This window comes from Perna viridis, chromosome 8 (genome assembly GCF_037379345.1).
Source record: "Perna viridis isolate PV_CMFRI_1.1 ecotype Kerala chromosome 8, ASM3737934v1, whole genome shotgun sequence".
In the NCBI taxonomy this organism is placed as follows: domain Eukaryota; kingdom Metazoa; phylum Mollusca; class Bivalvia; order Mytilida; family Mytilidae; genus Perna; species Perna viridis.
This window is the reverse complement of record NC_142452.1, coordinates 8,296,806-8,323,957: the sequence shown is the minus strand read 5'-3', so window position 1 is coordinate 8,323,957 and position 27,152 is coordinate 8,296,806. Positions and strand designations below refer to the sequence as shown.

Below are 27,152 nucleotides of genomic sequence, written 5' to 3'. Positions count from 1 at the left end.
GAGATTTAAACTTTCTTTCATTCCATAGGTATTGAAATCTGTGTCTTTAATATAAAGTTTAAATCCTCTTGTCAAATGTCCAGTTAACTACCAAAGGTAGTTCATCAGATGATTGTCATTTCATCAAGGGAAGACACTACTCCATCTCCTGAGCATCATCATTTAATGCATAGTAATTATGGTAGAATTGGATGATTCAAATATCAGATAGGATTTGCAGTCATTTTGCTCCTTTAATACCAGTTTCTAAAAATTTTAAAGGATTTTTAACATATTAAGCCGTTCATGAAGCATTTTTTCAAGGGTATTTGCGTAACGCTTAGATGAACATTAATATTACTAACCAATTATTTTCCAAGTCTGTATATAATTCACATTTCTGAAATATTATTTTTTCCCTAGCACAACTTTAAATAGAAGTTCTTGTATATTTTTCTTAAGTAATTAAATAAAAATTAGTAGCATTTACTAATACTACTTACACTGATTTTTTAAAAAAAAAAAAAAGAACATTTTTACCACTATTTATGATAGAACTTTAGTAAATGTTAAGTATAGTCCTGTTTATTGTTGTATTTTTGTTTGCTAATTTTTTATCAAATGTAAAGTGGAATTGAAGGATTTCTAGATTAGTAAAATCGAATAATTTATTTTTGACCTAAAATCAAGCCCAAAACTGAGTATGAAACAAAACAAGGACATACAATGGGCAAACATTTAAAGGCATGCATGATTTGTTTCAACTTACATACAGTTAACTTGTATGAATATTTTACATGTTTTTACATTGAATGATATATATGCTAGAATGATAGTTAAATTGTTATTTATTTGCAACATTGTTTTTGTGGTTGTGTATTGGAAGATGTTTGTGATGGGGCTTTCCAAGGGGGACTATAAACCTCCTGTGGGGAATCCAGTAGTAAAAGTTGCTGCTATATTTAGTTTTATGCCAGATAAAAATAATTTTCACTTCAATGAATTTGCTATGCTAGCTAGTGGTTATGGAAACATTTTAACATGATGAGAAAGTCATTTGATTTTAATAGAATTCAGTTTTCTACACAACTGACTATTGTTGTAAAATTTATTTTGACAGTTCAAAGTTAATTAAATTTGGCTTGATATAAAATAACCAGGCTTTGCTAATTTTTCTTTAAGTTTCTGAAAGTTATTTTTCGATGGCAAAAAAATAATTGCAAGGTTGATAAGTTAACAAGAAAATTGATAACAAAGTAATTTTTTCAGAAGAGCCCGAGTGAGCCCAGTGCATTGAGGAAGGGTCCCCCTTGGAAATAGTATAGGTAAAAGCTATCTGCTTTTGATTTTGTGCTAGATTTTGACTTTACAATTGCTTTTTAGATCACATCATTCAGGCTGATTTCTAAGTATTTTGTTTCCTGTAGATTTTAGGTACAAAACATGGTCAACCTATTCAGGGTGTGCCCTTATAACTTGATATTGATGTATTGAAAGGTTTTTTTTTCTGACAAACTTTCTGTACACATGCTCATACTGGGTAGGCTGTCAAAATTTCATGTTCAGTTCAGTGCTCACAGATGTAACATGACAAAATCCAATGATCATTAATACTTAATTGAAATGAACATTATATTACATGAAACATTTCTGCAGGAATCAAGTATGAAGAAGTTAGTCTGGAATTTTAAAGTTTTGCTATTTAGAACCATATTGTCATAGCAACCAATTCATATTGCTAGTGTGTGTATCTTATTAACAGACTCAGTCGATGCGGTATATGTCAAACTCTGCCAATAAAAACCGGCCTAAATCTTATGAAGGGATGAATGGTACAGACAGAACTGAAGACAAAAAGGACAGAAGGGTAATTTACATATAATCAGATGTTTCTGTAGAGGTGCTTTATTGCACTATCTCTCTATCATTTCATTCATACAGTTCTATTTGGAGTTGAGTTGGAATCAACTTTTCTTTAAGAACGAAATTGTTGATCAAAATTAATTATTCATAATTCTGTCTGAATTTAGAAGTCTTAAAAGGTATATTACAATCCTTACTGAATTGTTAAAATGTTTTTAGACCTTCATAAATAGCCAACTAGAATACCGTTAAAAAGTTCTACTTTTCTGTTTCTGTTTTTAAGTGGAAACATAGATTTTTTTTTTTGGTAGTTTCAATAATCTTGTCTCATATCTTATTCATAGATTGTCCAAGTAGATGCCATCCATAAATTCACACAAGCTTAGAATTATGAAGTCTATTATTTTAGTCGTGTTTTTGTCTGTAGTTATTGTAGATGAATGTCTAGGTGTGGGGACTTGTTAGTGCTTTTATCATTTGTCATAGAATGGGGAGAATTCATTAGTCATAGAGTGGGGAGAAATCATTCTGTTCATGCATTGCATTATTTAAGAGTTATGTAGGTATCAAAATTCAAATTTGATCACATGATTTAAACACCAGCTAAGCATTAGTCTTAGTAGTTGCTAGTATTATTATTTCTAATTAGTTGCTAGATATTTACAAAATTATACACTTTTATGGTATCGAAATGTTACAGGTTCTCAGATCTAGGGCAGTTGTGTCATATGCGGTAATACTTCAAGTTAGGGCTAAGGGTTTTTCCTTTTTTTAAATACTAATTATATTTTATTTTTTTTATAAGTTGTCCCTGTAAGTTGTCCTGATTTTTTTAAGTGTGATTTTTTTAATTATATATATAAACACACATATAGAAAAATCCATGCAAAATTAGGAGTAATGTTGCTTTCATTTGTATGATGAACTTAGTTTAGAGACAACTATATGCATCAATCTTAGCTAATTATCAGTTTGGGCAGTTTGCAAATGAAAGAACACAAAAATATGGAATTTTTTTTTTTAAACTTGAAATGCTCAATCAGTTACTTGTATAGATATTGGATATTTGAAAAAAAAATCAGACAACCCAAAGTTACTAGTGATATTAAAAATGACTAGAACATAGTAATGGTTTTGGTGTTCAAATTTTGTTCTTGCTTTGGACAGTTGCCATCCATATCAAAGATCCTTCGTTTGTACTCCAAACCTGGATTGAAGTTGTCAAAGAAGGTAGTGGATAAAGTGGGAAGGGTGATATAGCTAATTTCATGTTTACCCTTCCTTAAAAAATCTAATACTGGATTCTTGTACCTTGGAAATCGACCTTTTTTTTTTCTATACAATACTTGTATATATAAATATTTAGTTTTATAAATTGCTGTCTATTTGTATATGCCCATCTTTTTGACAGTCACATTATGGTACACTGTCTATCTGTCTGTTCAACCTCATAAACTGCACTGAAAATGTTTAAATGTTTGTTGTTCCTTGAAGTAAGGTCTCCTTACTTTTCTTTTTAAAGTTCTGTTTTCAACTTATTATACTTTAAACTAGGATGAGGAATATATCAAGAGTTATAGCTCTTTTTCCCCTACATATTTATACAATTACCAAATTATATATATTGTCACTATGCTGCAAAAATAGCACTTGGTAGTCTGCATTTCTTTATGGAACGATTGAAAGAGAAGGCATTAACTGAACTCTATATATACATATACAAAATTTCAGGGCCCTCCAATCCTTTTGAAATCTGCAGTAGCTCCTCAATGTTCGGTAACATATGAGTCTGTTTCTATTTCTTCAATATGCATCTCAATATATTTGATTTGGAGATGTTTCACATTTCCTCATTTATAAAAAATAATTGTGTTGGTTTAAGGGTTGATATTTTCTATCATGTATTGCAAAGGTGATGGGATTTATAAGTGTGATTTATATCCTGACCATAAGTTGATTCTTTTATGCTTTCTTCTTATATTTTCTATAAAAAGATGTCAAATATAACCAACTGATTTTCCGTAAATCTTATCTTTCATTTATCTTGTCAGTTGACCCTTGTTTAAATTAATTAGTTTCACATTTCTTATAGTTCCATCATTATATACTAATTTTAGGTAGCCCCACACTTTTTTTATTTTAAATTTCCATTTTTCATTTTTATGGGAGGTAACTCTATGTTAATATGTATGGTTCTTTTCATAGCATGTTTTGCTCAGTAGCATGCAATAGATATTCAAAATGCCATTAGCATTAGTTTTGAGATGTAAAGCATGGTGTTGGATTGACATTGATAACACTAACTTTTTGTTATTGGCAGAATGAATATTTAGAACTTCTGACCAAAGAATATAGCAGGAATGGGTTGAACAGTATGCAGCCATCAGAAAGTAGGTATCCATCTTATAGAACTAGCATGTTAGAAATGTGTCTATGCATGTACAAAAAAATAAGCATGACAATAGAATTCTGGCATGGATATTTGTATTAATATATGTTAGGACATATGTATTTGGAAGATATTAAATGTACATAAAAAATATATCAGTTAATTATAGTTGCAGTTTTCGAAATTAAGTTCTTAATATATTTTTGACTGTCATCATCTTCAACTCTGAAATTTTTTCTTATTAATATATTTCTTTTATTCCTGGGTGATAAATTATATATGAAGTTAATCCCTTCAGTTACAACTGGTTTATATGATTTCTAAAGGAAAGGTAACTTTCAGTTTTCAAGACAACTTTATTAAGTTTGTGTAAATCTAATATTTACTATTGAGAGTGGAGAAATATTTTAAATTAAATCTTGACTGAAGGAAAATCAGTCACTCCAGTCACTCCCATGACTCCTTAGATTTAATAAGAAGGAAACATCTGCTGGAATTTAACCACTGTACAAAGTATTTAATTACCCTTTTGGGATTTCATTACAAACTTGTATTCTTGTTATATTGTATTTAGTAGATCCTTATGGAGATGATGAATCTCATGTCTACACCTTCTTTAGAAAAGGAATGATGTTGAAAATATAAACAAATAGTTCTTAGAAAATTTATAACATTTCTTCAGTTTACATTTTACAATATATGTTATAGGCAGTACAATTTATAAGATTTATCCAAGGCATAGAGGTAAAAATTGTCATTTTTAAAGACAGAACTTGTCGATTTTCTCCTGAATGGGTTTTTAGCTTACTGATAGAAATGATTCTCCCTAAATCTGTTCTATGGAAAGGTGTTTCTAATAGAAATCTACATTATGGAGAGGTCCAGTAGATAGTCAGTAGTTTTCCTCTAGTCATCCAGAGATTGAAGTTTTAGTTAGGTTATCTGTATGTTTATTACTGCTTTAACGCATAGCTTCTTAGTAGATTTCCATTAAGCCACATTCAAATGGTGATTAATCTTATGGTTTGACATTAAAATTGTTCAGAAACACCTATGAACAGGGGATATTTTATCAACAAGCCAAAGTCTAGATTTATAAAAAAAATTCCTTTTATGACGATTTTTGCATGGGTGTAGTTGTTAACTTTATCATTATAATTCTGTCTTAAAGGATGTCCCCATAGAAAAGACAAATATAAACAATCACCTGGGAATTCTCTTAGTACTGGGGGTAAGATATATCACTCTTCTAAACTGTTGTCAAGGCTTCAACAGACTTCATTTATAGCACAATATTGGTTCTTTGGGAAGAAGTGTGGATAGATGGACAACATTTATTATAAAAAAAAATATTGAACAGAAAAAAAAATAGATGAAAATCTACGATGGGATTGTATTTAAAAACTGAAAATGTCCAACAAAGCACACTTTAATCAAAAGCATCATGAGGATTCACTTACATAATTTGCACCTTAATGGGTCTGGCTCATTAAAGCTTCTCTTCATATTGAGTATCAGTGATGCCAATTTGGCTGGAGAAGAAATTATCTTTTATATTGGTCTGTAAAAATCTCTTGAATATTTTAATATTACCAGTATTTTAAAGAATAATCCAGTTGAAAAATTATTATTAATATAGAAATTATTAATTCTAACAAAATAAGATTAACAAATGCTTCAGGCAACAAACCAACTTGTACTAAAATACTATTAATGAATACTTATCCTTAAACCTATGGTAAGTGAAACAGCTGATAATAGAAAACTATTTTTAAGAAATAAGAAGGGGAGGCTCTTATTAGTTTATTTCTGGAGAGTAGATTCTAGCATCATTTGTTGCCACTCACTGCTTTATATGTAGCACCCTCGTGATGCATGTACACTATATACTTCCCACAGCTCCAACACAGCCACATTTCCGCTACTCGGGATCGGGAAAACTTTCTAATGCTATGCCATTCCAATGGGAAGGATTGTGTCCGCATCACGAGCAAAAGGTAGCAGCCAGCATTATGGCTGCACAACTAACAGATTCTGTGCAAAGTGGAGGTAACTCTTGTATAATTCATTTGGTTGTATTTCAGTAGCTTTAATGTTCACTATTTATTATGACCAGGCAAACACACTGTGCTAGCTTGCTTTATATTTAATCTTCGCTAGTTTGTATTTATATGTAAACATTTTATTTGATTGTAAGATAACAAGTTTAACTGATTAATGATAACTTCGAAACATACTTATAATTCCTTCAAAGTTAGTTTTATATCATCAATTCAAGATATTTTTTCAACCTTTTGCATACAAAATCTTCCATTTCAGTTTTGGAATGATTCACCTCACTTTGAAAGGTTTTTATTTGATAAATTGCATAGATTAGTTTTGATGCCTAAATAAGCATTGATTGTAGATAGAATGTTTACATAAGTTGAATTACTAACTAGCATGAAGTTTCAGGTTTGGTAAGTAATGCTAAATTGATTTAGTTCAGGATTAAAATAATGCTAAGCCAAGTAAATAAGATATAGCTGACAAAAAATTTATTCAAGTTAAATTATGTTTTTATTTTTGTCTTAATTTTGTTTACTTTATTTCCTCTGTACGACTTTCTGTAACTTTTCATTTCTTTTCACATTGCTATTGTAATTAATTTTGACAATTGATTTTTCTGACTTAATTGTCATCACACACCCAAACTTCATCAAAACCTTTGTAAATAACAAGTGCTGCTGCTTCTGTGGTGAGTGAAATCTGCTGTATTTCTAGACATTGAGCAACAATTGAGCGAGCTTTGCCACACTGATGATGGTAAATGTGATTCTAACATGTTTGTTTCACTGAATTCACATCATTTTTTCTTATGACAAGTTAATCTGATGTTAGAAGTTTGACAATATTCAGCATGAACTGAAGATTTACAAAATTTTGTGTGAATTTCCTGGAAGATTTTCATATTCTTGTTTTGCAGGGGGGTAAATATAATAACTATTATGGTATTTGTATGTCTGTCCACATCTTTTTTGTGATAGTATTCTCTGCAACTTTTTATCACAGCTAATTTATATTTTTGATGGAAGCTTTATATAGGTATGCCATATTATAAGATTTGATTTCAGACTGAAGTATTGTTAACTTCCTGTTTGACTTCATTTTTTTTACCAAATGGTTACTGGAGAATGGGGTATTTATCCAGTTTTCTATTTTCACTTCATCTCCTGTTACACTGGAATACAAACTTGTACTCCTTTTTATTTTCTGAAGTTACAGATTATTGAATTTATATGGGTCTTACTAATAGATAAATTTAAGATTTTGTTTTGCAATACCTGTACAACAGCATTCCTATACCAAAATTACTTATCATTATATAGATGTCATAAAATATAGGTTAAACAATGCTTATGTTAAAAAAAAACCCTGAAAGATATTACTAAAAAGTTCATAAAGGAAATTGAATCACAGTAAAAATATTTGTACTCTGCTTTAAGCTTGGGAAAGGCAGCATCTGTCTAACAATTTAATATTTCACTTCAACAGACTTTCAATATCTGAACCCAACATGGAGAGCATTTAGACTATCTTCAGTTCATGTTTGTTTGGTCTGACAAACTTCTCTCTAAAATCAGTTCAGTTTTTTAGCTTTTTTTGCTTTTTGTTTTTTTTTACCTTTTTTTTTTTATTTGCTTAGGCCATGACTTTATCTTGCCATTGTCTGAAATAAATTTGATGTTAATTTAATTTTAATTTGCTTTTCTGTATACAGCTTATTGTCAAATACATGTATAACTGAACTGTAGGTAATCACGGTGTGTCTACACAGTTCTACCATGAAGTGTAAAATAATACTGATTTCTTTATCATTTCAAAGTTTCTGGTAGTAGTGATTTGTTTTTTTCTCAATTAAAGGAAGTCACTCACAATGATACATATTCTTTTCTTCATAGCAGTATGATTGCAATATGATTCTGAAATATGATTTACAAGAATAAGGGCAGGGTTGAGAAAAGGAATTTTGGATTTAGTTCTTATATTTCCATTGTTATTTCTCTTTGGTCAATGAAGTACAAGTCTTCAGAGAGTGTATGTCTACCTTCCAAAATTTCTATTCAAAAGTTTTTTCTATTGACAATGAGCTGTATATATGTGACGTTATTTTTGTCAGATCCCGATTGGTTACACCACGGTATAAGGGGTTATCCAAAGACCATAAAACCATTCCATCAAAAAAGTCAGGATGAGATAATTGCTAAACTTTGTACGATGCCAACAGGTAGCTCCGCAATGCATGGTGGGAGTTTGTTCTGCTTCACTGGTTTAGGCCTGTGTTTTTCTGCACTGAAACTCACAGATTTTATTGGCACTTTCCATTTAGTTTTTTTTTTTTTTTTTTTTGTTGGTAATAATGATTATCTATTAAATTAAAAATATATACTTTTTCTATGAAACTTTAATTCTGTGTATGCATATTTAATACCTTTGTACTACTTTCCCTAGATTTTTATTTTCTTGACTTTCTGTCTGCCCTACTTATTCACTTTTTAAATTGCTACAAATTCCCTTGGTACTTTTTTTGTATTAAAAAGACTGTAGCAAACTGTCAGTTTCATGCAGATGAAGTTAGAATAGGTTCATTTTGCATGCATGCAAATCATCCAGTATACATTCTTGTATAAGAAAATTCCCCTCACATACCTATAAAGGGAAAGCACTGCCTCATTTGTCACATCATCACTGTGTGTAGTTATGTCCCTTGACTGTGGTGTCCAGAGTTTTTGTGTTTGATTTATTAACAAGATGTTACTAATTAAATTCATAATTTAAAGATATTTTTACCATAGAAAATGGGTCCAAAATATTTTTGTATTTATTTTATTAAAAAATTGAAAATCACGTTTTGTCAAAAAGCCCTTGTTGTAAATCATATTTACATTGTGCAATGGAGAATTCTCATACTGAACAATGATTATACAATTGAGACTTATCAGACTGAGCAGTTGAACAAATGAGACTTCTCAAACTGTACAATCAAATTTTCTCATACTGAACATGGTTTTACATCTGAGAATTATCAAACTACAATCAAATCTTCTCATACTGAACATGGTTTTACATCCGAGAATTCTCATACTGTACAATTATTGTTCAATCAAGACAATCAAAACTGTTCTTACTGAACACTACTGTTCAATCAAGACTTCTCATACTGTGCAAAGATTGTTCTGTTGAGACTTTTCATACTTTACAAGGACTGTACAATCAAGAGTTCAAGACATCTAAACTGTACAATAATTGTTTAATTTAGATTTCTCATATTGTAGAATCTAGACTTCTCATACTGTACTACCATTGTACAATCGAGACTTCTAATACTATACAACAGTTGTTCAATCAAGACTTCTCATACTATACAACCATTGTACAGTCTAGATTTCTCATACTGTACAATTATTGTTCAATTGAGGATTCTCATACTATACAACAGTTGTACAATCAAGACTTCTCATTCTGTACAATTATTGCATGGCCATTACTTAGTGTATTGGGATGGTGGTTACAGATTCACTCACTATACATTTTTATCATTTTTTGTCTAATTCACTGATTTTGTTTAACTAATTATAGATTTAGATTTCCTTTAACAAAGTGTGTTTTATCATGTTTACATTAGTTTGAATTCTGTGGAATGTTTACAAAATTTGTTGATTTGTTGAAATGAAAAATGGTACCTGTGGTTGTTACAAATTAGTCTTTTGAAAAAAGAGTATGCAATTACATGTACATGTATATGTCTATAATTTCTTTTGACACTTCATGAATGATTTTGATTATGTTTTAATTTTTGTTGTGTTTTAATATTAATTCTATTTAACATTGTATTTTTTAATAGTTACATAACATATTGTATTGTGTCACTAAAGATCATATATAGTTGGTATTGATTAGTTTTAGAGTTCATATGGTGTTGATTTTTTTATTATAACTTGATAGCACATTTTTTATTCCTACATACAAAGTATTTATTTTATATATGTTCAAATCTGTTCCAGATGCTCTGCCCCTTGCACCAAAAACTTTAAAATTTACTTAATTCTGAGAAGTATTTCTGGCTTATTGATAAAATCTGAAGCTTTTGATTGGAATTACAGTTTTGTTTTTTTTTTCTTTTTCTTTTTTTTACTTTCTTTGTATGGTATTGGAGTATTATCATCATTAAACTTGTGAAAGATGCTCATTATGGCATAAAATCTAGAAAAGTATGTGAAATTAAATAGTTCTTCCTTATCAATAATGATCAAAGTATCTACTTCGTGTGAACACTTGAGTATAGTAGATCCACACCGTTTTTTTATTGATATGCCATGTTACATTATATCAGGTATGATGGTGTTTCCACACTATTATGTACCTCAGAAATACATGACATGGTTCATTCATAAAAATCATTTTTGCATCATCTGTTCAGTTGTAGGGACTAATTTAGTACGTATATGGAAAGAACGACTTCAGAGGTCTAAATATCCAAGTAAGACTTGCCAAGGTCTATTCGTAATAAGCACCGTTTGTATTTAGTGCACCTGCTATATTTATTTATCTTTGTTAGCTAGACAGAAACACTTTTATTGACCTTTGATCTTTCAAGGGAGACAACTCTAGTCTTAAACAGCAAAAAATGTACAGAAAACAACTGAATTTGTGCAAATGAATGGATATAATACAAAAAGAAAACACTGCTTGGCCAAAAATATGTTAAGCTTTATTCCCGTGACTTACTGGTAGTCTTCTTTCTTTAATTAAATAATTAAATTATCTGAATAATTGATAATACAATTGTATAATTATAAATGCAAAACCCTATCTTTATCTAGTACAGTTTTCTTATAATGTCTCTCCAGTTTAAGTTTGTTAACTTTAGAATTTAAGATGTCAAGGTCAATTGAAATATATTAAAGAGTCTTTTGGAATTAAATTTTTTTTTTGGTAAAATCTTTAAAGGGTCTTTTGGAATATGGATAATTTTAGATAAAACATGAAATAATCTTTTGTTTGAATAAAATCTGAAACATATGTTGGAGGAATCTTTTGGCAGGTTTAATAAGCTGATCAGATCTTTGTAGAATTAACAAGGATAGGATTATAGGTGCACTAACATTGTATACTGTTGCTCCTTATTGTATTATTTCTTTACTTTGGTGGTGGTTAAAATCTTTCAGTTGCCTTTTTGTTGTAATTTCAAATGTTTTTGTCCATAATTGTTATTTGATACTGATAGTGGTAACTAAGAGGTCACTGATTTAGATTGAAGAATCTTCTTGTTGATTAGATTTGAATGGAACAAGATATGGGCATTGGTATGTTTATACCATTCCGAATCCAGGTTTTATTTTATTTTATTTTTTTTTTATTTTGCATTTTTGATCTTCAAAAGTCATTTTTTGTTGTCATTATGCATAACATCATTCATGTGTATACAAGTATTAGCCATTATAGCTAGGACCTGCTGGTTAGTGATAACAAATATTAGTTGTTAGATTTTCCATGTGTAGAGTGATATATAAATTGTGGTAGAGAAAACAAGTTAGATTCAGTAATGTTTGTTTTAATTCCTAAAAAAAATGGCTCTGATATATGTGAACTTTTATTCAAGTATCAATTTTTACAAATAAACAACACACTGTACACATGTTTGATATTTTGATTTTTTGTATAAATAGCTGTATCCAGTACAGTATGAAGTATGTGTATTTGATTTATAGTTGCAAATTCTTTTGAGCCAAGTTTTCTCTCTTTTAACAGTTAGGAATAAATGTGATTGCAAATATTTTGAAACTTCTTGTCCTTTAAACATACCAAAGTGTCTACAAATCAAATTATATTGTTGTTTTTGATGAAAGTTGTGTTTCCACGACTACACTTTAACTACCTTCAATGTTAACTATTTACACTTTGTATACTTTAGATGGGAATATTGAAGATTACGTCCGTTCACAATTGAACCAATCAGCTACCAGTGTGTCCCCACCCAGCAGTCGTACTCCCATACAGCGGCACATCGTAGAGGTTTCAGCTTCCCAACAACGACAGCAGGATCTTCTACAACACCGGCACTGTGTATGTATCCATATAAAAGATTATCTCAATGCATGCATGTATGTTAGGGCTAGATCATCACCTGCCATGTTTATATTGATGCTACATATATATATATATTCATTTGGTTTTTTTTTAAGATTCACTGAAAGCTAGAATTATAAAGTTTATAATATTTAAAATAATTTTAAAAAATATTAAACAAGAGATATTATTTTCTTTGTTAATTATACAAATGTATTGATGTTTTTTGGATTATGTTTCATTACAAAATCTTGATTAATTGATTTAAAGTGATATAATTAAATCTTATGTTTTAGAAAATTTGACTCTGCAATGTGATTTTGTATTTAGATTTATAGTATTAGACTTTGAATATTTATTCAGGGCTATTGGAATTTTTATCTGTGTGTTAGCCTATTTGATTTTGGTATTCTTGTAAATATGCTAAGATCAACAGACTGTTACAAACTTGTATGGTAAAAGTTCTTACTAGCTCAATGTTGGGGAATTTCATTGTGGTGGAAGTCTGTACCTACAAATATGCTACCAGATTTTTCTTTCTATATGCAAGCATTAGGTATAAAGTGTTTACAATATCATTATTTCTATAGCATGGTCTTTGCACTCGTCATGCTAGAAAAATTGCCTATGCTGAGAAGTATGAGGTAAGGGGTGACAACTCTGTAAATAGCTCATGCATGCTTTAAAAAAAAGAGAGAATTCCTATCAATCCATTACACTTCTGCATGCATTCATTATCCTCTTTCAGATAATTAATCTCCTTTCTCCTGCAGCTGTTTTTGATGTGTGGAATATTGCTTCTTTTTTTTTTAAATGTTGATTTTATAAAAATTAAACTCGGAAATTTGAATGCTATATTGATTTTTCAGCAAATTGTTCAGATAGATTGATTGAGTGATTGTTTTTCTTAATGGCTGCTCTTATCACTGAAATTAAGCATTTAAAATGCATGGGCATTTCATTTGAAATCATTTGTATCTTTTTTTCCTGATTTGTCTTAATATCATATTCATGACAATATTTTCTCACATTTCCTCAAATTAAGATTAATAATGTAGTCAACCTAACATCATATAAACATTGTGTTATGTATGACACAATGTCCTGGTACAATAACATTTGATAACTCAAGCTTATGGATTTCTGTTGAATTGTGCCACAAGGCTTTATATAAACAAAAGGTTCAAATTGACTCAAGGGTTTTTCATACAACACTTTTGGAACAAAATGCATTTTCTGATTTCCAGGTGATAACTTTAGTTACAGAATTTATTATGGCATCCTGACCCTAACTGTGTAGCAAAAGATGGCAATCATTGTAAATTGCATTAGTATTTAACTATATATATTTTCTAGTTTCAATTGGGGTTTAATTCAATTGCAGTCTTGACACTCTAATACAATTGCAGATCCAAGGGATGGTCCCGTGGTAACCCAACCAACTCCTTGCCAAGCCTTAGTTTTTTTTTCAAATGCATACTTTCTCAATGTACAGCTAATTAGACAACTTGAATTTCATCTTTCATCATAAAAATTAATTACAACCAAAACTCGGAACTGTATCAGGATTGAAATTAATGTGCTAATATTTGTTCAAACTATTCAAGGTTCAATGTTTGTTGTTGTATCTAGCCCATGGAGCAATTCATTGTTAAAGTAAATATGAGTGCCTTTTGGAGATAAGAATCAGCATTAGAAACATTCCTGTTAAACTTTGGAACAGTTCATGTGGGAGATTTTCCCCCATTGACACTGGGTTTTTTTTGTGAAATTTGTAAGTAAAAGCAATTTTTTGATGTAAATATTCAATCAGTTAGTATTTTTCACAGAAAATATAGTTATTTTAGCCAAAAGCACTGACAATTCTTAGATTTTTATGTGGGAGATTCTAAATTGTTCATTGATTTTGTGAGAGGTATGGAGAAATCTTGAATGTAGAATACTACAAGTTAATTATGAGGTATTTTGTTATTTCAGCTTTGTATTTTTGGTAATTCTTGATTTTAATTGAGGGTTTATATAAGTACTCCAGAACACTTAAATGCTAGTCACTATTACTGTATCTTAAAATGTTTGTTATAAATTCTACATACATGTGAGTTCATTATAAAATCAGAATCTTTTCATTATCAGCATTTAGTGTTTGAAATTTACTATAGGTTGTACTTTTTGCCCTAATTGAGATATTTATGTTGTAAAGTTTCAATGTTAAACCTATTTTTGCAATGACTTTAAGATGTATTAAAACCTTAATGTGAAAAAACAACAATAATTCTTTTATTTGCTGTCTCTGTAACCTTTTACGTTGTTGCTTGTGTAAAAAATTTTAATTTTGTTTTCTGTCTATTTTCAGGAAAATAAATCAGGTAATGCGATTCGTCAACATCCATGTCCCTTTGATGAATGCACTAACAGAGTGTCACCTGATGAGGGTAAGGGTCGAGGGCAATATCAGGGTCCAGATGCTAGTTCTATGGGGATGGGATGACATCAGGGTCCAGATGCTAGTGCATTGATTATTGTCCAGTGTTGTAGACAATCTCCTCTCTTAGATATTAACACATCATCAATACTAATTATACCTCAATTATAATCAATTTATTTTGTGTTTGTATTTTTATATTTATGCTTAGTATCTTAAATTCACTACAAAATGTATCATTCACATTTTTAGTACCAGTTTACATTTTGGCTATTGCAGTTTCTAATTTTTCATTTTTACTTCAATTTTTATAGAATTTATTCAACAAAATATTTTTAAAAAGGCAGGTATTATAAGGGAGGTAATAGAGAGGAGATTTATGTATAGATAGCATGAGATATCTTTAAAAAATTATAACATTGATAAAAGCTCGTTTTTGAAATTTTCAAGGTAAATAATACACATGAGTGCTGAGATATGTATGTTAATTTGGATAGTTATTAGTGTTCTCCTGAAATTAGTACTTATTTTTACTTTTTTTACAAATCATTACAGGACTTAATTAATCAAAGTTGATATGATTTTTTTTTCAAAGCTTTTAGCATTGATTTCATTCATCTTCATCTTAGAAAACTCAAAAACGTATTATTTTATTTGAAATAAGTACTAAATTGTAGCTAACTTGTGTATCAAAATTTCATTTTTATTGAATAAAAAAGGGGTCTACTCAAAAAACTTGCAAAAGTATGCTTTTTGATACACAACATGTAAGTGTGTGTTTAGTGTACCCATTTAGTGTAGGCCATCAGTATTTGTCACAGCATGTTGACATTTTATGCTGTTATATGTAGCATGATATATATATAGTGTGTCTTCCATTGCTGTGATAGTTTACGGAAATAGGTAGCAAAAAAGTTTCAAGTGCAGTGAATCTATTTAATACAGGAAAATGTAACAGACCACAGCAGTTTATTCAAAGTTTAGCAATACTGGAAATGTTTATACTTATTCCACAGATGATTTTTTAAACAACATAATTTTGATAAAAAGTATAAATCAATGCTGTTATTGCATTTAAAGGTTCTAGAAGTAGGTATAATATTGCCTTGGTATTAATTACCCTTTGCATCGCCTTTAAAGCTTACAATTCAATTTTAGAGTCATGCAGTGCTTCACTTTTAGTGCTTTGAATGCATGAAAATATTTAAAAGTAGATTTTACTAACAAGTTACCATGTCTGGTCTGACATTTTAGAATGAGTACAAACTGTGCCAAAAAAAGATTACTTACACATGCCAATTTAGAACTCTATGAATCAAGACAATTATTATACAACTTTATTTATTGACCAAAGTTTTTACCATTCAAAACAATGTTAAGAATTTTGTATTTGATGGAATTATGCTTGAAAAGTGGGGCATACAAAATGGTGAGTTGAAGTTACAATTCACAAATATATATCTGATTATTAATATCACTTATATTTTCTATGGTAGCTGTATCATAAATAGGTTATGATACAGTTCAACGTACAATACAGAAAATATTGTACTTGTCCGTTTTGTACTAAAAACCCATATCAAAAAAGGCTCATGCACAGCTCACTAACATTGGTTTCCAGTACAGTATAGACTTATACAATACTAGTGTATATTGTACACTAAACTGTATAGTTCTCTTTTATTACTAAATTAGAGACCAAACATGGTTAAATAATTATGATATTTAATGCTCTTTTTAAGCATGTTTTGATGTATTATGCTTTTTCAGCCAAGTCAGGCCGCCAGCGTGCTGCCGTTCCCTCAGCTACATTTGTTCATTATGATACCCAACCTACCAAACCTCATTTGGTTGACAAAGCCAAAAGTGAAAGTAGATTAGAGTTATTAGAAAGAGAAAGTAGCCAACCTGAGCGTATAAAATCCAATGACAAACAAGACAAGAATGAAAGTTGCAATGAACAGAATGGCAATATCAATAATGATGGTAATACAAGTATATACTCAGAATCGTAAAACACCCTAGAAACTTGGGAGTAAATCATAAATTATTTCAGATCTATATTAAAGACAACTTTCTTATACAAGAAGTAGACAACATGATTACATGTATTCCAAGAGCTTTATAAACATGATCAACATATTATTTAAAATAAAAAAACATAGTGTAGGTCATCAGTACATTCATCTTTTGCTTCTTGATGCTTTTAACTTTGTTTTTAATTCCAAATGAATAATTTTAACTTTTTTATTGCACAATTATTTTATTATAATTTATTTTTACAATTTTATATTTTATTTTATATTTTTTTTTTACTAAATCTAATACCAATGTCTGCTTATTATCCCCTCACTTAATCAGAAGGTGGTATACTGAATCATCTTATCCATCTGCTTGTTAGTCTCAGTTTTTTGTACTCACAATGGATGAATTAGTTTAAAATTTGGTTTGTTTGTTTGTTTGTTGGGGTTTTACGTCCGAGCAGCAATATTACAGCTATATTTAGAAGATGAACATGAAATTGATGATAAAATTAACATGAAATGATGATGAAATGAGAAAAGGGATGGGACACAAGGACGATGGGGTCGACAAATTTTGATTGCCACTGGAAATAGGGAGAGGTGGGTAGGGTCGGGCAATTTAGCTTCCTGTGGCGGAGCCCTATGGTTCCTACTCCAGGAGAATACCACAGTAGGGTTCTTTAACGTGCGAGGAATGTGGCATCTTTCCCAACACGGTGCACCACTATGGTTTGCGGTCAGGTTTTCCATATTATAGTCTGACAACCCCAGCATGTAACATGCCAGGGGTACCCCATTCCACCACCTGGGGCACACAACCCAGTTGCTCTATGGGCAGAGCGCCCTAGCCCCCGGCTAAGGCTCTGAGCAGTTTAAAATTTGTTATATGGATTTATATAAAAGGGGCATCCATTGTAAGAGATTTTGGTCGCTGCCTGATATCAACTTCCTGTTTCAAGGGGTTGCCGTATGAATTGGGGTATACCTTGCACAACTATGCATGCAACTTGTTCTGAAGCATAATTTGATGTTCGATATATTGATACTTTGCAAAAAAACAATTCTTCACTTCTCATGGCTCACATAGTGTATTAACATGCACCAGGTACTTTCCTTTTTGAGTTTTGCTTGTTACACTGCTGGTCCCTCTGTGTTTGAATACATGGAAATACTTCTAATTTGTATAATCCAGTTCCAGACATTATATCAATGCTGGTCCTTCTGTGTTTGAATACATGGAAATACTTCTAATTTGTATAATCCAGTTCCAGACATATCAATGTTTAAGATGCATTTCAATCTAAATTTCAAAGTTTCTACATTGTTACAATGTCATCATTTCTCTGGGTTCTCTAGGCTCATTGTATTAGTTATTTACTGGATATTAAAATAAATTATCAGAATATACATTAACGTTCACATTATTTCCTCACCACATCCTAGCCAGCACTATAATATTTATGAGAATCTGCACTTTAATCAATAAGAACTTCATAGCCTTTCTTGTTTTACTTGGAAGAACCTTTATTGTACTGACCCTACCCATCCCTCTCTTTTTCTAGTGGCAATCTAAATTTGCTGACCCCATCAATATCATTTCATGTTCATTTTATCACCAATTTCATATTCATCTCCTGAATATAGCTGAAATATTGCTGCTTGGGCGTTAAACCCCAACAATCAATCAATCATTTTATGTAGTGGATGGACTAATCTATCCACATTATTGTCTGATCTACAAAGTGGTGAGATATTATGTGAAACCCTTTGAAAAGTTCCTTGTATCCCCCCCCCCCTTTGAGGTGAGGTATTATGTGAAACCCTATGAAAAGTTCCCTCTCTTCCCCTTCCTTGAGAGTGTGAAATCCTTTGAAAAGTTCCCTCTCTTCCCCTCCTTGAGAGTGGATCAATACTGTATTTTTAGACCTTTTATTGTTGTCAAGTACCATAAAATACTGGTTAAGTTTAATTTTCAGGAAAACCCAAAAGGCAGTATTTTAGTAAATCTATTTTAAACAATGTGCCATCCTCCTTTCTTCACCATTACCTGGCAAGGTATCACTTAATGTTTCATGAATGCCCTATTTTTGTTCACATGGAATACTGCAGTTAAAGTTTTCACAGTGGCAGTTTACAGTGTTTCTTTGCATCTAAGTAAATTTTTTACTTTAGTGCCACTGAGAGGAAGTAAATACTTTATATCTCATTATTGTTAGTAGGGAAGAATTTCTTTTCTCTGCAGGTTATTTATAGTGAAGCAGAGACTGTTTGCAAATGAGATTATTGTGGCTACTTTTCAGTTGTAATATTCTCTTTTAAAAAGAACACACTTAATTCCTTAATTTATTTTTTGAGTGAAATGTCCCCTTGTAATGAATTAAGCTCAGGCATTTCAATGATTTTGTTATGAGTTTTGTGCTTTTAGTTCTACTTATTTAGTCTTTATAATAACAGTGTTATTGTATGTCTTGCCGTATAACTAACCTAAAAGAAATCAATGCTGTCAATTCAGAAGTTCTTGCCAGATTTTATTTTTACACTTTCATTGAAGTACTCAGTACAGTTGTCATTTTGATACATCGAGCTACCATAAAGTTTGAGATGATGTAAAATTTTATTATTGCAGTAAAAATCTGTTTGCAACTTCTGCAATTATAAAAAGTGCAATAATTCTGAATCTACAGTTGTATATTAACAGTAATTGGCAGTTAAAGTGTTTCTTGTCAATTATAGTCAACTCAGAGTAATGAACATCTTGTTTGTAGATAACCCAAAGGAAGTAGAGAAAACAAAAGGAAAGGAGAGGGTGTCTTCTGGAAGGAGAAGTAGAATGGGTAGGTACAAATAAGAAAAGGGGAGGATGAAATTCTGTCTTCAGTGTAAAAATTGTAGGAACTATTGTTTTTTTCTTTTTTAAAAATGCTACATACTGGTCCATTAAATGATGTTTATTAGTAATATCAGAAAGGGCATTAGATAATTTTGACAGTTAATGTATCTTCTCTAATTTTGCTTCAATTTTCATACCGCTTGATGGGTGTGGAAAAAAATGTTCTCATCACTAATGACTTTTTTGTTCTCAGAGTTCAATTGGCTTAGAAATCGATTGTCTTGGACTCCATCTTGAATCACCTTGATTGCCATTGTAGTTATATTTTAGTTAAATGAGATAATTTTGGTGTTTTCTTACCTTAAATAAGAATTATGAAGGGACTCAGGAAGATTTGAAGTGAAAAAACTTTTGAAGTTATCTGGTTTCTTTTGTTTGGAATGCTTGCATTTGTGTGATGTCAGCATGTTTCCTACGAATCAGAATCATAACATTTCGCGCGCTTTTCATTTTTGGGTATTTTTGATGTTTTTAGGGCATTAGAGAAACAGAATCTACACTCAAAGCTTGTTGATTATGAATTTGTTACATCTGGTGAAATAAATTTTATAGTTTGAATAGCTCAGCAAGCCTCGCAATCAAAACTATGAAATTTGTTTCACTTGAAGTGGGAAATTCTGTAATCAACTCATTATCATTGTAGATTCTATATAGATATCAAATTACATATGCATGTAATAAATACATTTTACATCATCAGATGGTGTACATTTTTTAAGTTTATGAACTAATTTTTTAATTTGAGTGCCAATATATGTTACCCATTACTTTTCATACTTTTTGTAGACCTTACCCTTCCACAAATGGATGTCATAAGAAAGAAATCATTACAGCTATTTCCCAATATATTCTTTGGTAAATCTGTGGAAGAATTCATTTTAATATCCACTTGGCATTGATGTTGCAACACACAGCATTCTAACATCTTTCATCATTTAGCCTTGTTAAATTTTTTCGTCAATTGAAAAAAATGCAATTGGTAGGATATGTTATCATGCCACAAAGCAATTGTCACTGTATTGTCATTCTATCTATCCATCTATATATCATATTGATACAAGCTTGTACCCATGTATGGCACTGGATTTTAAAGTTTAAAGTTTATAAAGGTTGTTTAAGCAATTGTTCATTTTGTGGCACTATTTTTTTTACTCAATTCATGTTGATGTATACTTTGTTTGTTTTATATAATTATGTTACCACAACATTAAATAACTACAGTGTTCTAGCTAGGATTTGAAAATAGAGGGGCGCAGGGAAGAGGGCACTTTAATGCGTAGCATGTTTTTTCTTTCAACAAAAAAAGGGACATTGATTTTGTCTGTTTGTGTTAAGTCAGTAATTTGTATTCTTATTGCTTACCTGCCAACTTTTGAAAATGAAGATAAAATCATAATTTGCAAACTGAGTAAATTTTACTGCATGATTAATATATGCATGGCACTCTTATTGTATTGAAAGACCTCTCTCAGATGACCAAGTGCTTTTAGAAAACAGATACATCTTATATATCACACAAATGTAGAAGGGAATGAGCTGGAACTGTATTACTGAAGCCTTATGTTCCCCTGTGAAAGAGTTTAGAATTCAGTTTCAATATGATCAGGTTGTTGTGTGGACTAAAATTGTCATTGTTCTTGCAGTGAAACAGCATGTTAACATCTGTTAGCGATAATGGCAAGTGATTCTTTACATTAATGACATACTATGAGGTGAAACATTGCATGAAATGTTACAAATATTCAATATTGCTCCAATTAAATATCAAAATCTTACGTAAGTAGAAGGAATATCATTTCCTATAACTGTTGCAATTACAACTTGCAAAAGATATCCTTTACTGTTGAAGATATAGAAAATTTTTAAAATATTGAAAATTATAAGGGACGTTACTGACATTTTGAATAAACAAACATGTGCAACAGGTAGTTCTTCAAAATTTAGACCTTTCAGCTTGAAAATATTTGTAAAATTAATTTTGCAGTAGAAATTAATTGTTAACCAATGATTGGCTGTCCATAAAATTGTTATAGATCTAATTGGGATTCATTTTCTACTTGTCAATCATTACCCTATAACCCTGGTCAGCTGACTGATCACCCATAATTACCTGAGGGTTACTTATGACAGGATGTAGTTAACAAAGGTGACACTTCTTAATTGGCTTGGGGTTATTTATTAACAAGAGTGGAAATCTTAAAGGGCTATTCAGATAATTGTAAATGGGCACTGAGGGTGCACTCAATAGGGGCAGAGGAGCATGGGCATGATAAGGGCTGGGCGCAGCGCTCCTCCATTTTAATCTAGCTAGGACACTGCTTTATATCAATTTTGGTTAGAAAAACCTTAATGCTTGAATTTAATGTCAGCAAAGGATGTTTTTATGGCATTGCTCACCAGGACGGAAGCTGATGTCATCCCATGACGTTTATTGTCATCTATTGTTGTCCATTCATAATTATAAAAATCTTCTGAAACCATAGGACTGCTAAGCTCAATTACTTTGACAATCATTTTTGACACATAGTTTCAAAACTGACTGCATAAGCTATAAATAGATCATAGTGATAAAACCCTAATTTCGTGTATAAATGCAAAACATTGCGGTCATATAATGGTATAACCAAGTTGCCGTTTGTTAACTTTCATTTAGTTACAATTACTTGAGTAAAGTTACACATCCTACACCATGGAGGGCCTTTTTCTTTTGAGAAATACATATTATTTGTGAAAAATCATTTAACTTAAAGCTTCATTTTATTCAGTAATGTCAAAGTCATTTTACAGTTGATTGCCTTAGTAATTGCCACTGTTATGTCAAATTTGATATTTTTTTTAACTCAAGAAATGGAAACTGCTTGGTTGTGCAGGACTATTATAGCTACAGCTGAACAAAGTCAAATGAATCACTATGACATTTATATATGGTTTTAAATGTGAAAAATGAGTTCCATGCAAGTGAAACTCTTGTTAAGTTTGATAATTTCTCTTGTAGGTTGTGCATTTGATCTTTGAAATTCAACTTTGCAATACATTCATTGTTATATCAATTTTTTTTTTTTTGTAACAAAAGTAGATGCAAAAAAGCTACCAACTTATGATAAAAATCTTGCTTTAACTGATATATAGTATACATGATTGTTGTTTACAGGTATAAGATCAAGAGAAGAATATAATCCAATGAGTGCCAGCCAACCAAACTACCTTGTTAACCCTCATATCAAAGGTCAAAGCAGGGTTCAGTCGGCCAAAGGTCAGAAGGAGGTCGACAACGCTATAGAAAGCATTAAAGAGCTGAGACAGTCCCTAGTCTCTAATGCCACACAACAGAATCTCAGTCCTACTACCGGGTAAACTTAATAAAATATGTGCATATTGATAAATGTGCAGGTTTAACTTATTTTCTTGTATGAATATCAACGGCAGATCCAGGGGACAGACTCCCTCTCCACCTTTATAGGAAAGTTTTGTTAATATCATGCAAAATTTTGGGGAACCAAATTAGCAAATAATAACCTGAATCCCTTTTCAAAAAGTTTAGATCGACCCCTGTCCTGTGGATTCATCTTATTTTGTATTGACTTAAATCTTACTTAGAACATATAATTACATGCATGATATCTAATAATTTCAACATACAAGGGAATTCACCAAACTTAAGGGTTTTACATGTAAAAAGTAATAAGAAGTGGATCTTTCTATGAACAAATTTACATAACGATGCAATATATTTTGTTTATTTTGCAAACTAGACAAAAATCGGTGAAATGAATTGCTCTAAATAATTCCCTTCATTAAGTAGTTAAGCAGAGTTTAAAATGCAAAAATAAATTGATGTTCTGATTTGTTAAAATAAGTATCCAGGAAAAAGTTGGTTTACATGACTTCTGTATCGTGATAATTCCATTTTTCTGAAGTTCTTGGTTCTGTAAATAAACCCAAAATTAAAAACATTGCAAAAATAGAATATGATAAATGTAATTATTGTCTTTTCATTAGTGATATCTTTTTAATATTTTTTGCTAATTGTATTTAATGTTATACCCAGTCATCATGCATGAAGTAAGTGGCAGAAATTTCTAATATAAGTTAATGTGAAGGAATCCACTAATAATAATTTTGAGCTTAACCAATCATTTCCAATATCATAAATAAGGTACTAATAATGGGAGTTTATGTCCTATTACACTAAAAAATTTACATCAACACAAAAACTTAATTCACGGTACTGTGCAGACTGGACATATCTCTTATGAAAGAGAATTTTATGAGTTAAGGAGTATTTAAGGGAACCAAGATTCTAGTGAAAATCAAAAGAATATAATACAGGGACAAAGACCAGGCAGGGAAAACAGATATATATAACAAAGAACATAAAATTACCAAAATAATACATACAAAACACTTATAACACTGGGAAAATTCAATTAAACATGTGCCTGTTTCCATGAAATAAGGTTCCACTAAAATCTATTTTGATTACCAATAGATATAATTCAAATCTTTATGTTGACAGAGGTTACATAAAGAGATTGATGCAGGAAACAGGAAGGGATATACAGAATCTAACAAATGAAATTAAACATGATATAGAGGTAATGTTCTGTTGACAGTTATTTTGACTATTCTAAAGGAGGGGTAAAAGCTGAGCCATGCAGAGCAGGTGAAAATGACATAGCACACTGGATTTGACTTCATTATGATAAATAACATATGTCAAAAAATAAAAAAAAAAATATATATATATATATAAAAAGTCTAAAGGAATCTGCCAACCAGCAAACTTAATGGGTATCGGATCGTCCAGTCATGACGATGCAGCACAAACAAAAATAATTATACAAGTCTAAAGGATTGTACAACGATACCGATAAAGATGTTAACACACTATAATAAAGTATATAATGGGCAAAATTTTCAGTCAACAAATGACCTTCTTCAGTGCCTTAAATATATATATATATTAAAATAATTACAAAATATTTGTTAACATCTACTGTTATATCCATAGTCCTGGCAATTTAATGAATCTATATAAAAGAAACAACTTGCAATATTACAATTTAGTTGGCAGAAAATTACATTGTTAGAATTAATTGTGTTCTGATGACCTATAAAGTCTAAAATCTGTTGGTTTACTTTCTAGATCTAATGAATTAGTTGAGATTTTTCAATAGATAATTGGTCAGTTACCACTTTAAATAGTTATTGATACTTGGTTGATAACTTTAATGGATTGCATGAACAACACTAATTAGTGTTATGACAATAAAGTCATAATGGATATTGTGACAAATTTGTTATGATGGATATACTTACAAAATATCCACTCAAATACTACTTTCTTTTGAATGAATGTTTCTGAAGAAAAAAAAATAGGATTAATACACAAAGTCCTTTCCACAATTGTTTTTTGTCCAAAGCATAATCTTTGTTTGCATTTTAGATGAAAAAGAAAATGGCCGAGGATCACACGGAGGAAGCCCCAACTGATGAAGTTACAATAGATCAAGTACGTCACATACCAGACAGTGCACCACCAGAACAGTTTAACCCTTCCCAGTCCATTCATCCATATCCTGTGTTTGATAAAAATAACTTTGTTCAGCTAGATGAATTGTCAGGCAATGAGGCATTAATGGGAAAAGGTTATCCTGAACAATGGAAAAATTTATCAACTCAGGATAATTCCACCATGACAGATGCTCCAAAACGGTCACATGGTCGTGGGAAGAAGAATATTGCGTCAAATTATCCAATGAGTGATCGGACTTATGAAAGAAATGGGAAAGGGGAGGTAATTTCTCAGAGTAATACTAATAACAGTAACAATCGTAGAATTCCCGACGGTTCTGTTGTTGACTCATATCAGATAAGTACACTGGATAGAACGAATTACCGTGAAAACATAAACAATAATAGTGCTGGTAGTAAACAATCAGGTTCTACATATGATTTACGCCCAGTGACTGATAGAAACTTTCAGGAACAATACATTAAAAAGTCTAAGAAGGCAGAGTTAAAGGAAACAAATATATCTGCTCCTGCTAATAACAGGACAAGTAGTAGTGGTACAACAGCGCCATCTGTATCTGATAGATATTTTGAGGTGAGACTAGTATTAACATAAATGTTCCTTTTTGACACCCTGTATTGGTAAACCTGTCTTAAGAGATCACTCAATTCTTCTTTGTACTGTCGCCTTCTGTTCATATTTTAGTTTTATTATTAGGAGTTTTTCAGTGTTTTTCTCAATCTCCTATCTTGAAGAATTTGAAGGATTAATTGAATATGATGGGTAATTGATTAGAGAAAAATAGACAAGTGATTGTTAGTTTTTTCTAATAGGGAAATTAGATTAGATTTAGCATCCTAAGTGTTGTTGACCAGTATTAAAAGGTCACTCAAAAATAAAAAAAAAAAGACCTTTCAAGGATGAGTAACAGAGTAATAAACACTGTTGGGATGATTGTTTGAGTGGTCTGTTAATACAGGTTTGTCTTAAACCCATAATACAACTGTGTTGATAGCACTGAACAAAATTCAGGGAGAAAATTTAATCTCCTAGAGTTTGTACAGTGTTAATAGCACTATAAATTATCTTCACATTGTCCAGATACATACTTTTATGTACTTGCTTGTGTTTTTATTACATTTTACCTGTAGGTATAATGTTTTACATCTCCTATGAACAGTTATGTATATATAAAGAGATACTTAAATAGACACCCAAAACCTTAGTGATACGATTTTAACTGAAATTTGTGAAGCAATATTAGAAAAGTTGCAAAGCAACTCCACCTTGAAGACTTCTTTTTACTATATGTTATATAGTGTATTATTATTTTTTATCATTCAAATGTACATGTTACAATTTTTCTTTGAGTTTTATCTGTGTTGCAGTTCAGGTTATCAGGTTGTGGCATTCATGGGCAAAGGTTATCATGCTAAGCAATATAATCGTTTGATGCTATATATGGTGGAGGTTGCATTGCAACTTCTTGTTAAGTCTAAAACTGACCTTAAAAGAATTGACTGATGTAGTGTTCTGTTGACACAGGCATTTACATTGCCTTCTGAGTGCTCTTTTTAGTCCATTTCTTTATTGATTAAGGTTATCTTAAAATACTTTAATTGTTTCAGTTACCTTTCTTACTTTTTAGACTATCATTAAACAAAATCTGTATTAATTCTTCTAAACATTTTTTTTGTAGTTAAAAGTTTTAGTCAAGAGATTTAAGGTCAGTTTTAGACATTAAAGTGCCTGTTCTAACCACACTATAATATGCAATGTTGTAGCAACCCAACCGAGTTCGTTCAGCAAAAGGTTCGTCACAGTCTAAACAGCTGGCACAGCCCTCGTCAGCTGCAGGTAATTATAATGCAATGAATATCTGCTTATTTTCATGTATTAACCCTTCACATCACCAGGTTAAAACACCTTGAAATGATATTGTTTATGCAAAGATTGCTCTG

General features: G+C 30.8%; 1 protein-coding gene across 49 annotated transcripts in view; it reads left to right on the top strand.

Moving 5' to 3' along the window:
- The window catches only part of LOC148609180 (uncharacterized), an 88,635-nt gene that overhangs the window by 57,025 nt on the left and 4,458 nt on the right, over positions 1–27,152 (top strand). For 21 of the 49 annotated variants that reach the window (XM_088540391.1, XM_088540390.1, XM_088540409.1 and 18 more), the window contains 17 exons: positions 1,742–1,846; positions 3,574–3,618; positions 4,163–4,232; positions 6,131–6,280; positions 6,995–7,036; positions 8,391–8,498; positions 10,692–10,751; positions 12,186–12,337; positions 12,931–12,984; positions 14,694–14,772; positions 16,533–16,748; positions 19,552–19,620; positions 20,463–20,531; positions 22,828–23,026; positions 24,193–24,271; positions 25,123–25,785; positions 26,976–27,048. In XM_088540391.1, coding sequence (XP_088396517.1) covers positions 1,742–1,846; positions 3,574–3,618; positions 4,163–4,232; positions 6,131–6,280; positions 6,995–7,036; positions 8,391–8,498; positions 10,692–10,751; positions 12,186–12,337; positions 12,931–12,984; positions 14,694–14,772; positions 16,533–16,748; positions 19,552–19,620; positions 20,463–20,531; positions 22,828–23,026; positions 24,193–24,271; positions 25,123–25,785; positions 26,976–27,048 — 2,233 coding nt within the window. Of the gene's footprint in view, positions 1–1,741; positions 1,847–3,573; positions 3,619–4,162; positions 4,233–4,939; positions 4,976–5,402; positions 5,463–6,130; positions 6,281–6,994; positions 7,037–8,390; positions 8,499–10,691; positions 10,752–12,185; positions 12,338–12,930; positions 12,985–14,693; positions 14,773–16,532; positions 16,749–19,551; positions 19,621–20,462; positions 20,532–22,827; positions 23,027–24,192; positions 24,272–25,122; positions 25,786–26,975; positions 27,049–27,152 lie in introns of all 49 variants that reach the window. The other 28 variants (XM_088540420.1, XM_088540403.1, XM_088540397.1 and 25 more) reach the window with 23 other exon arrangements.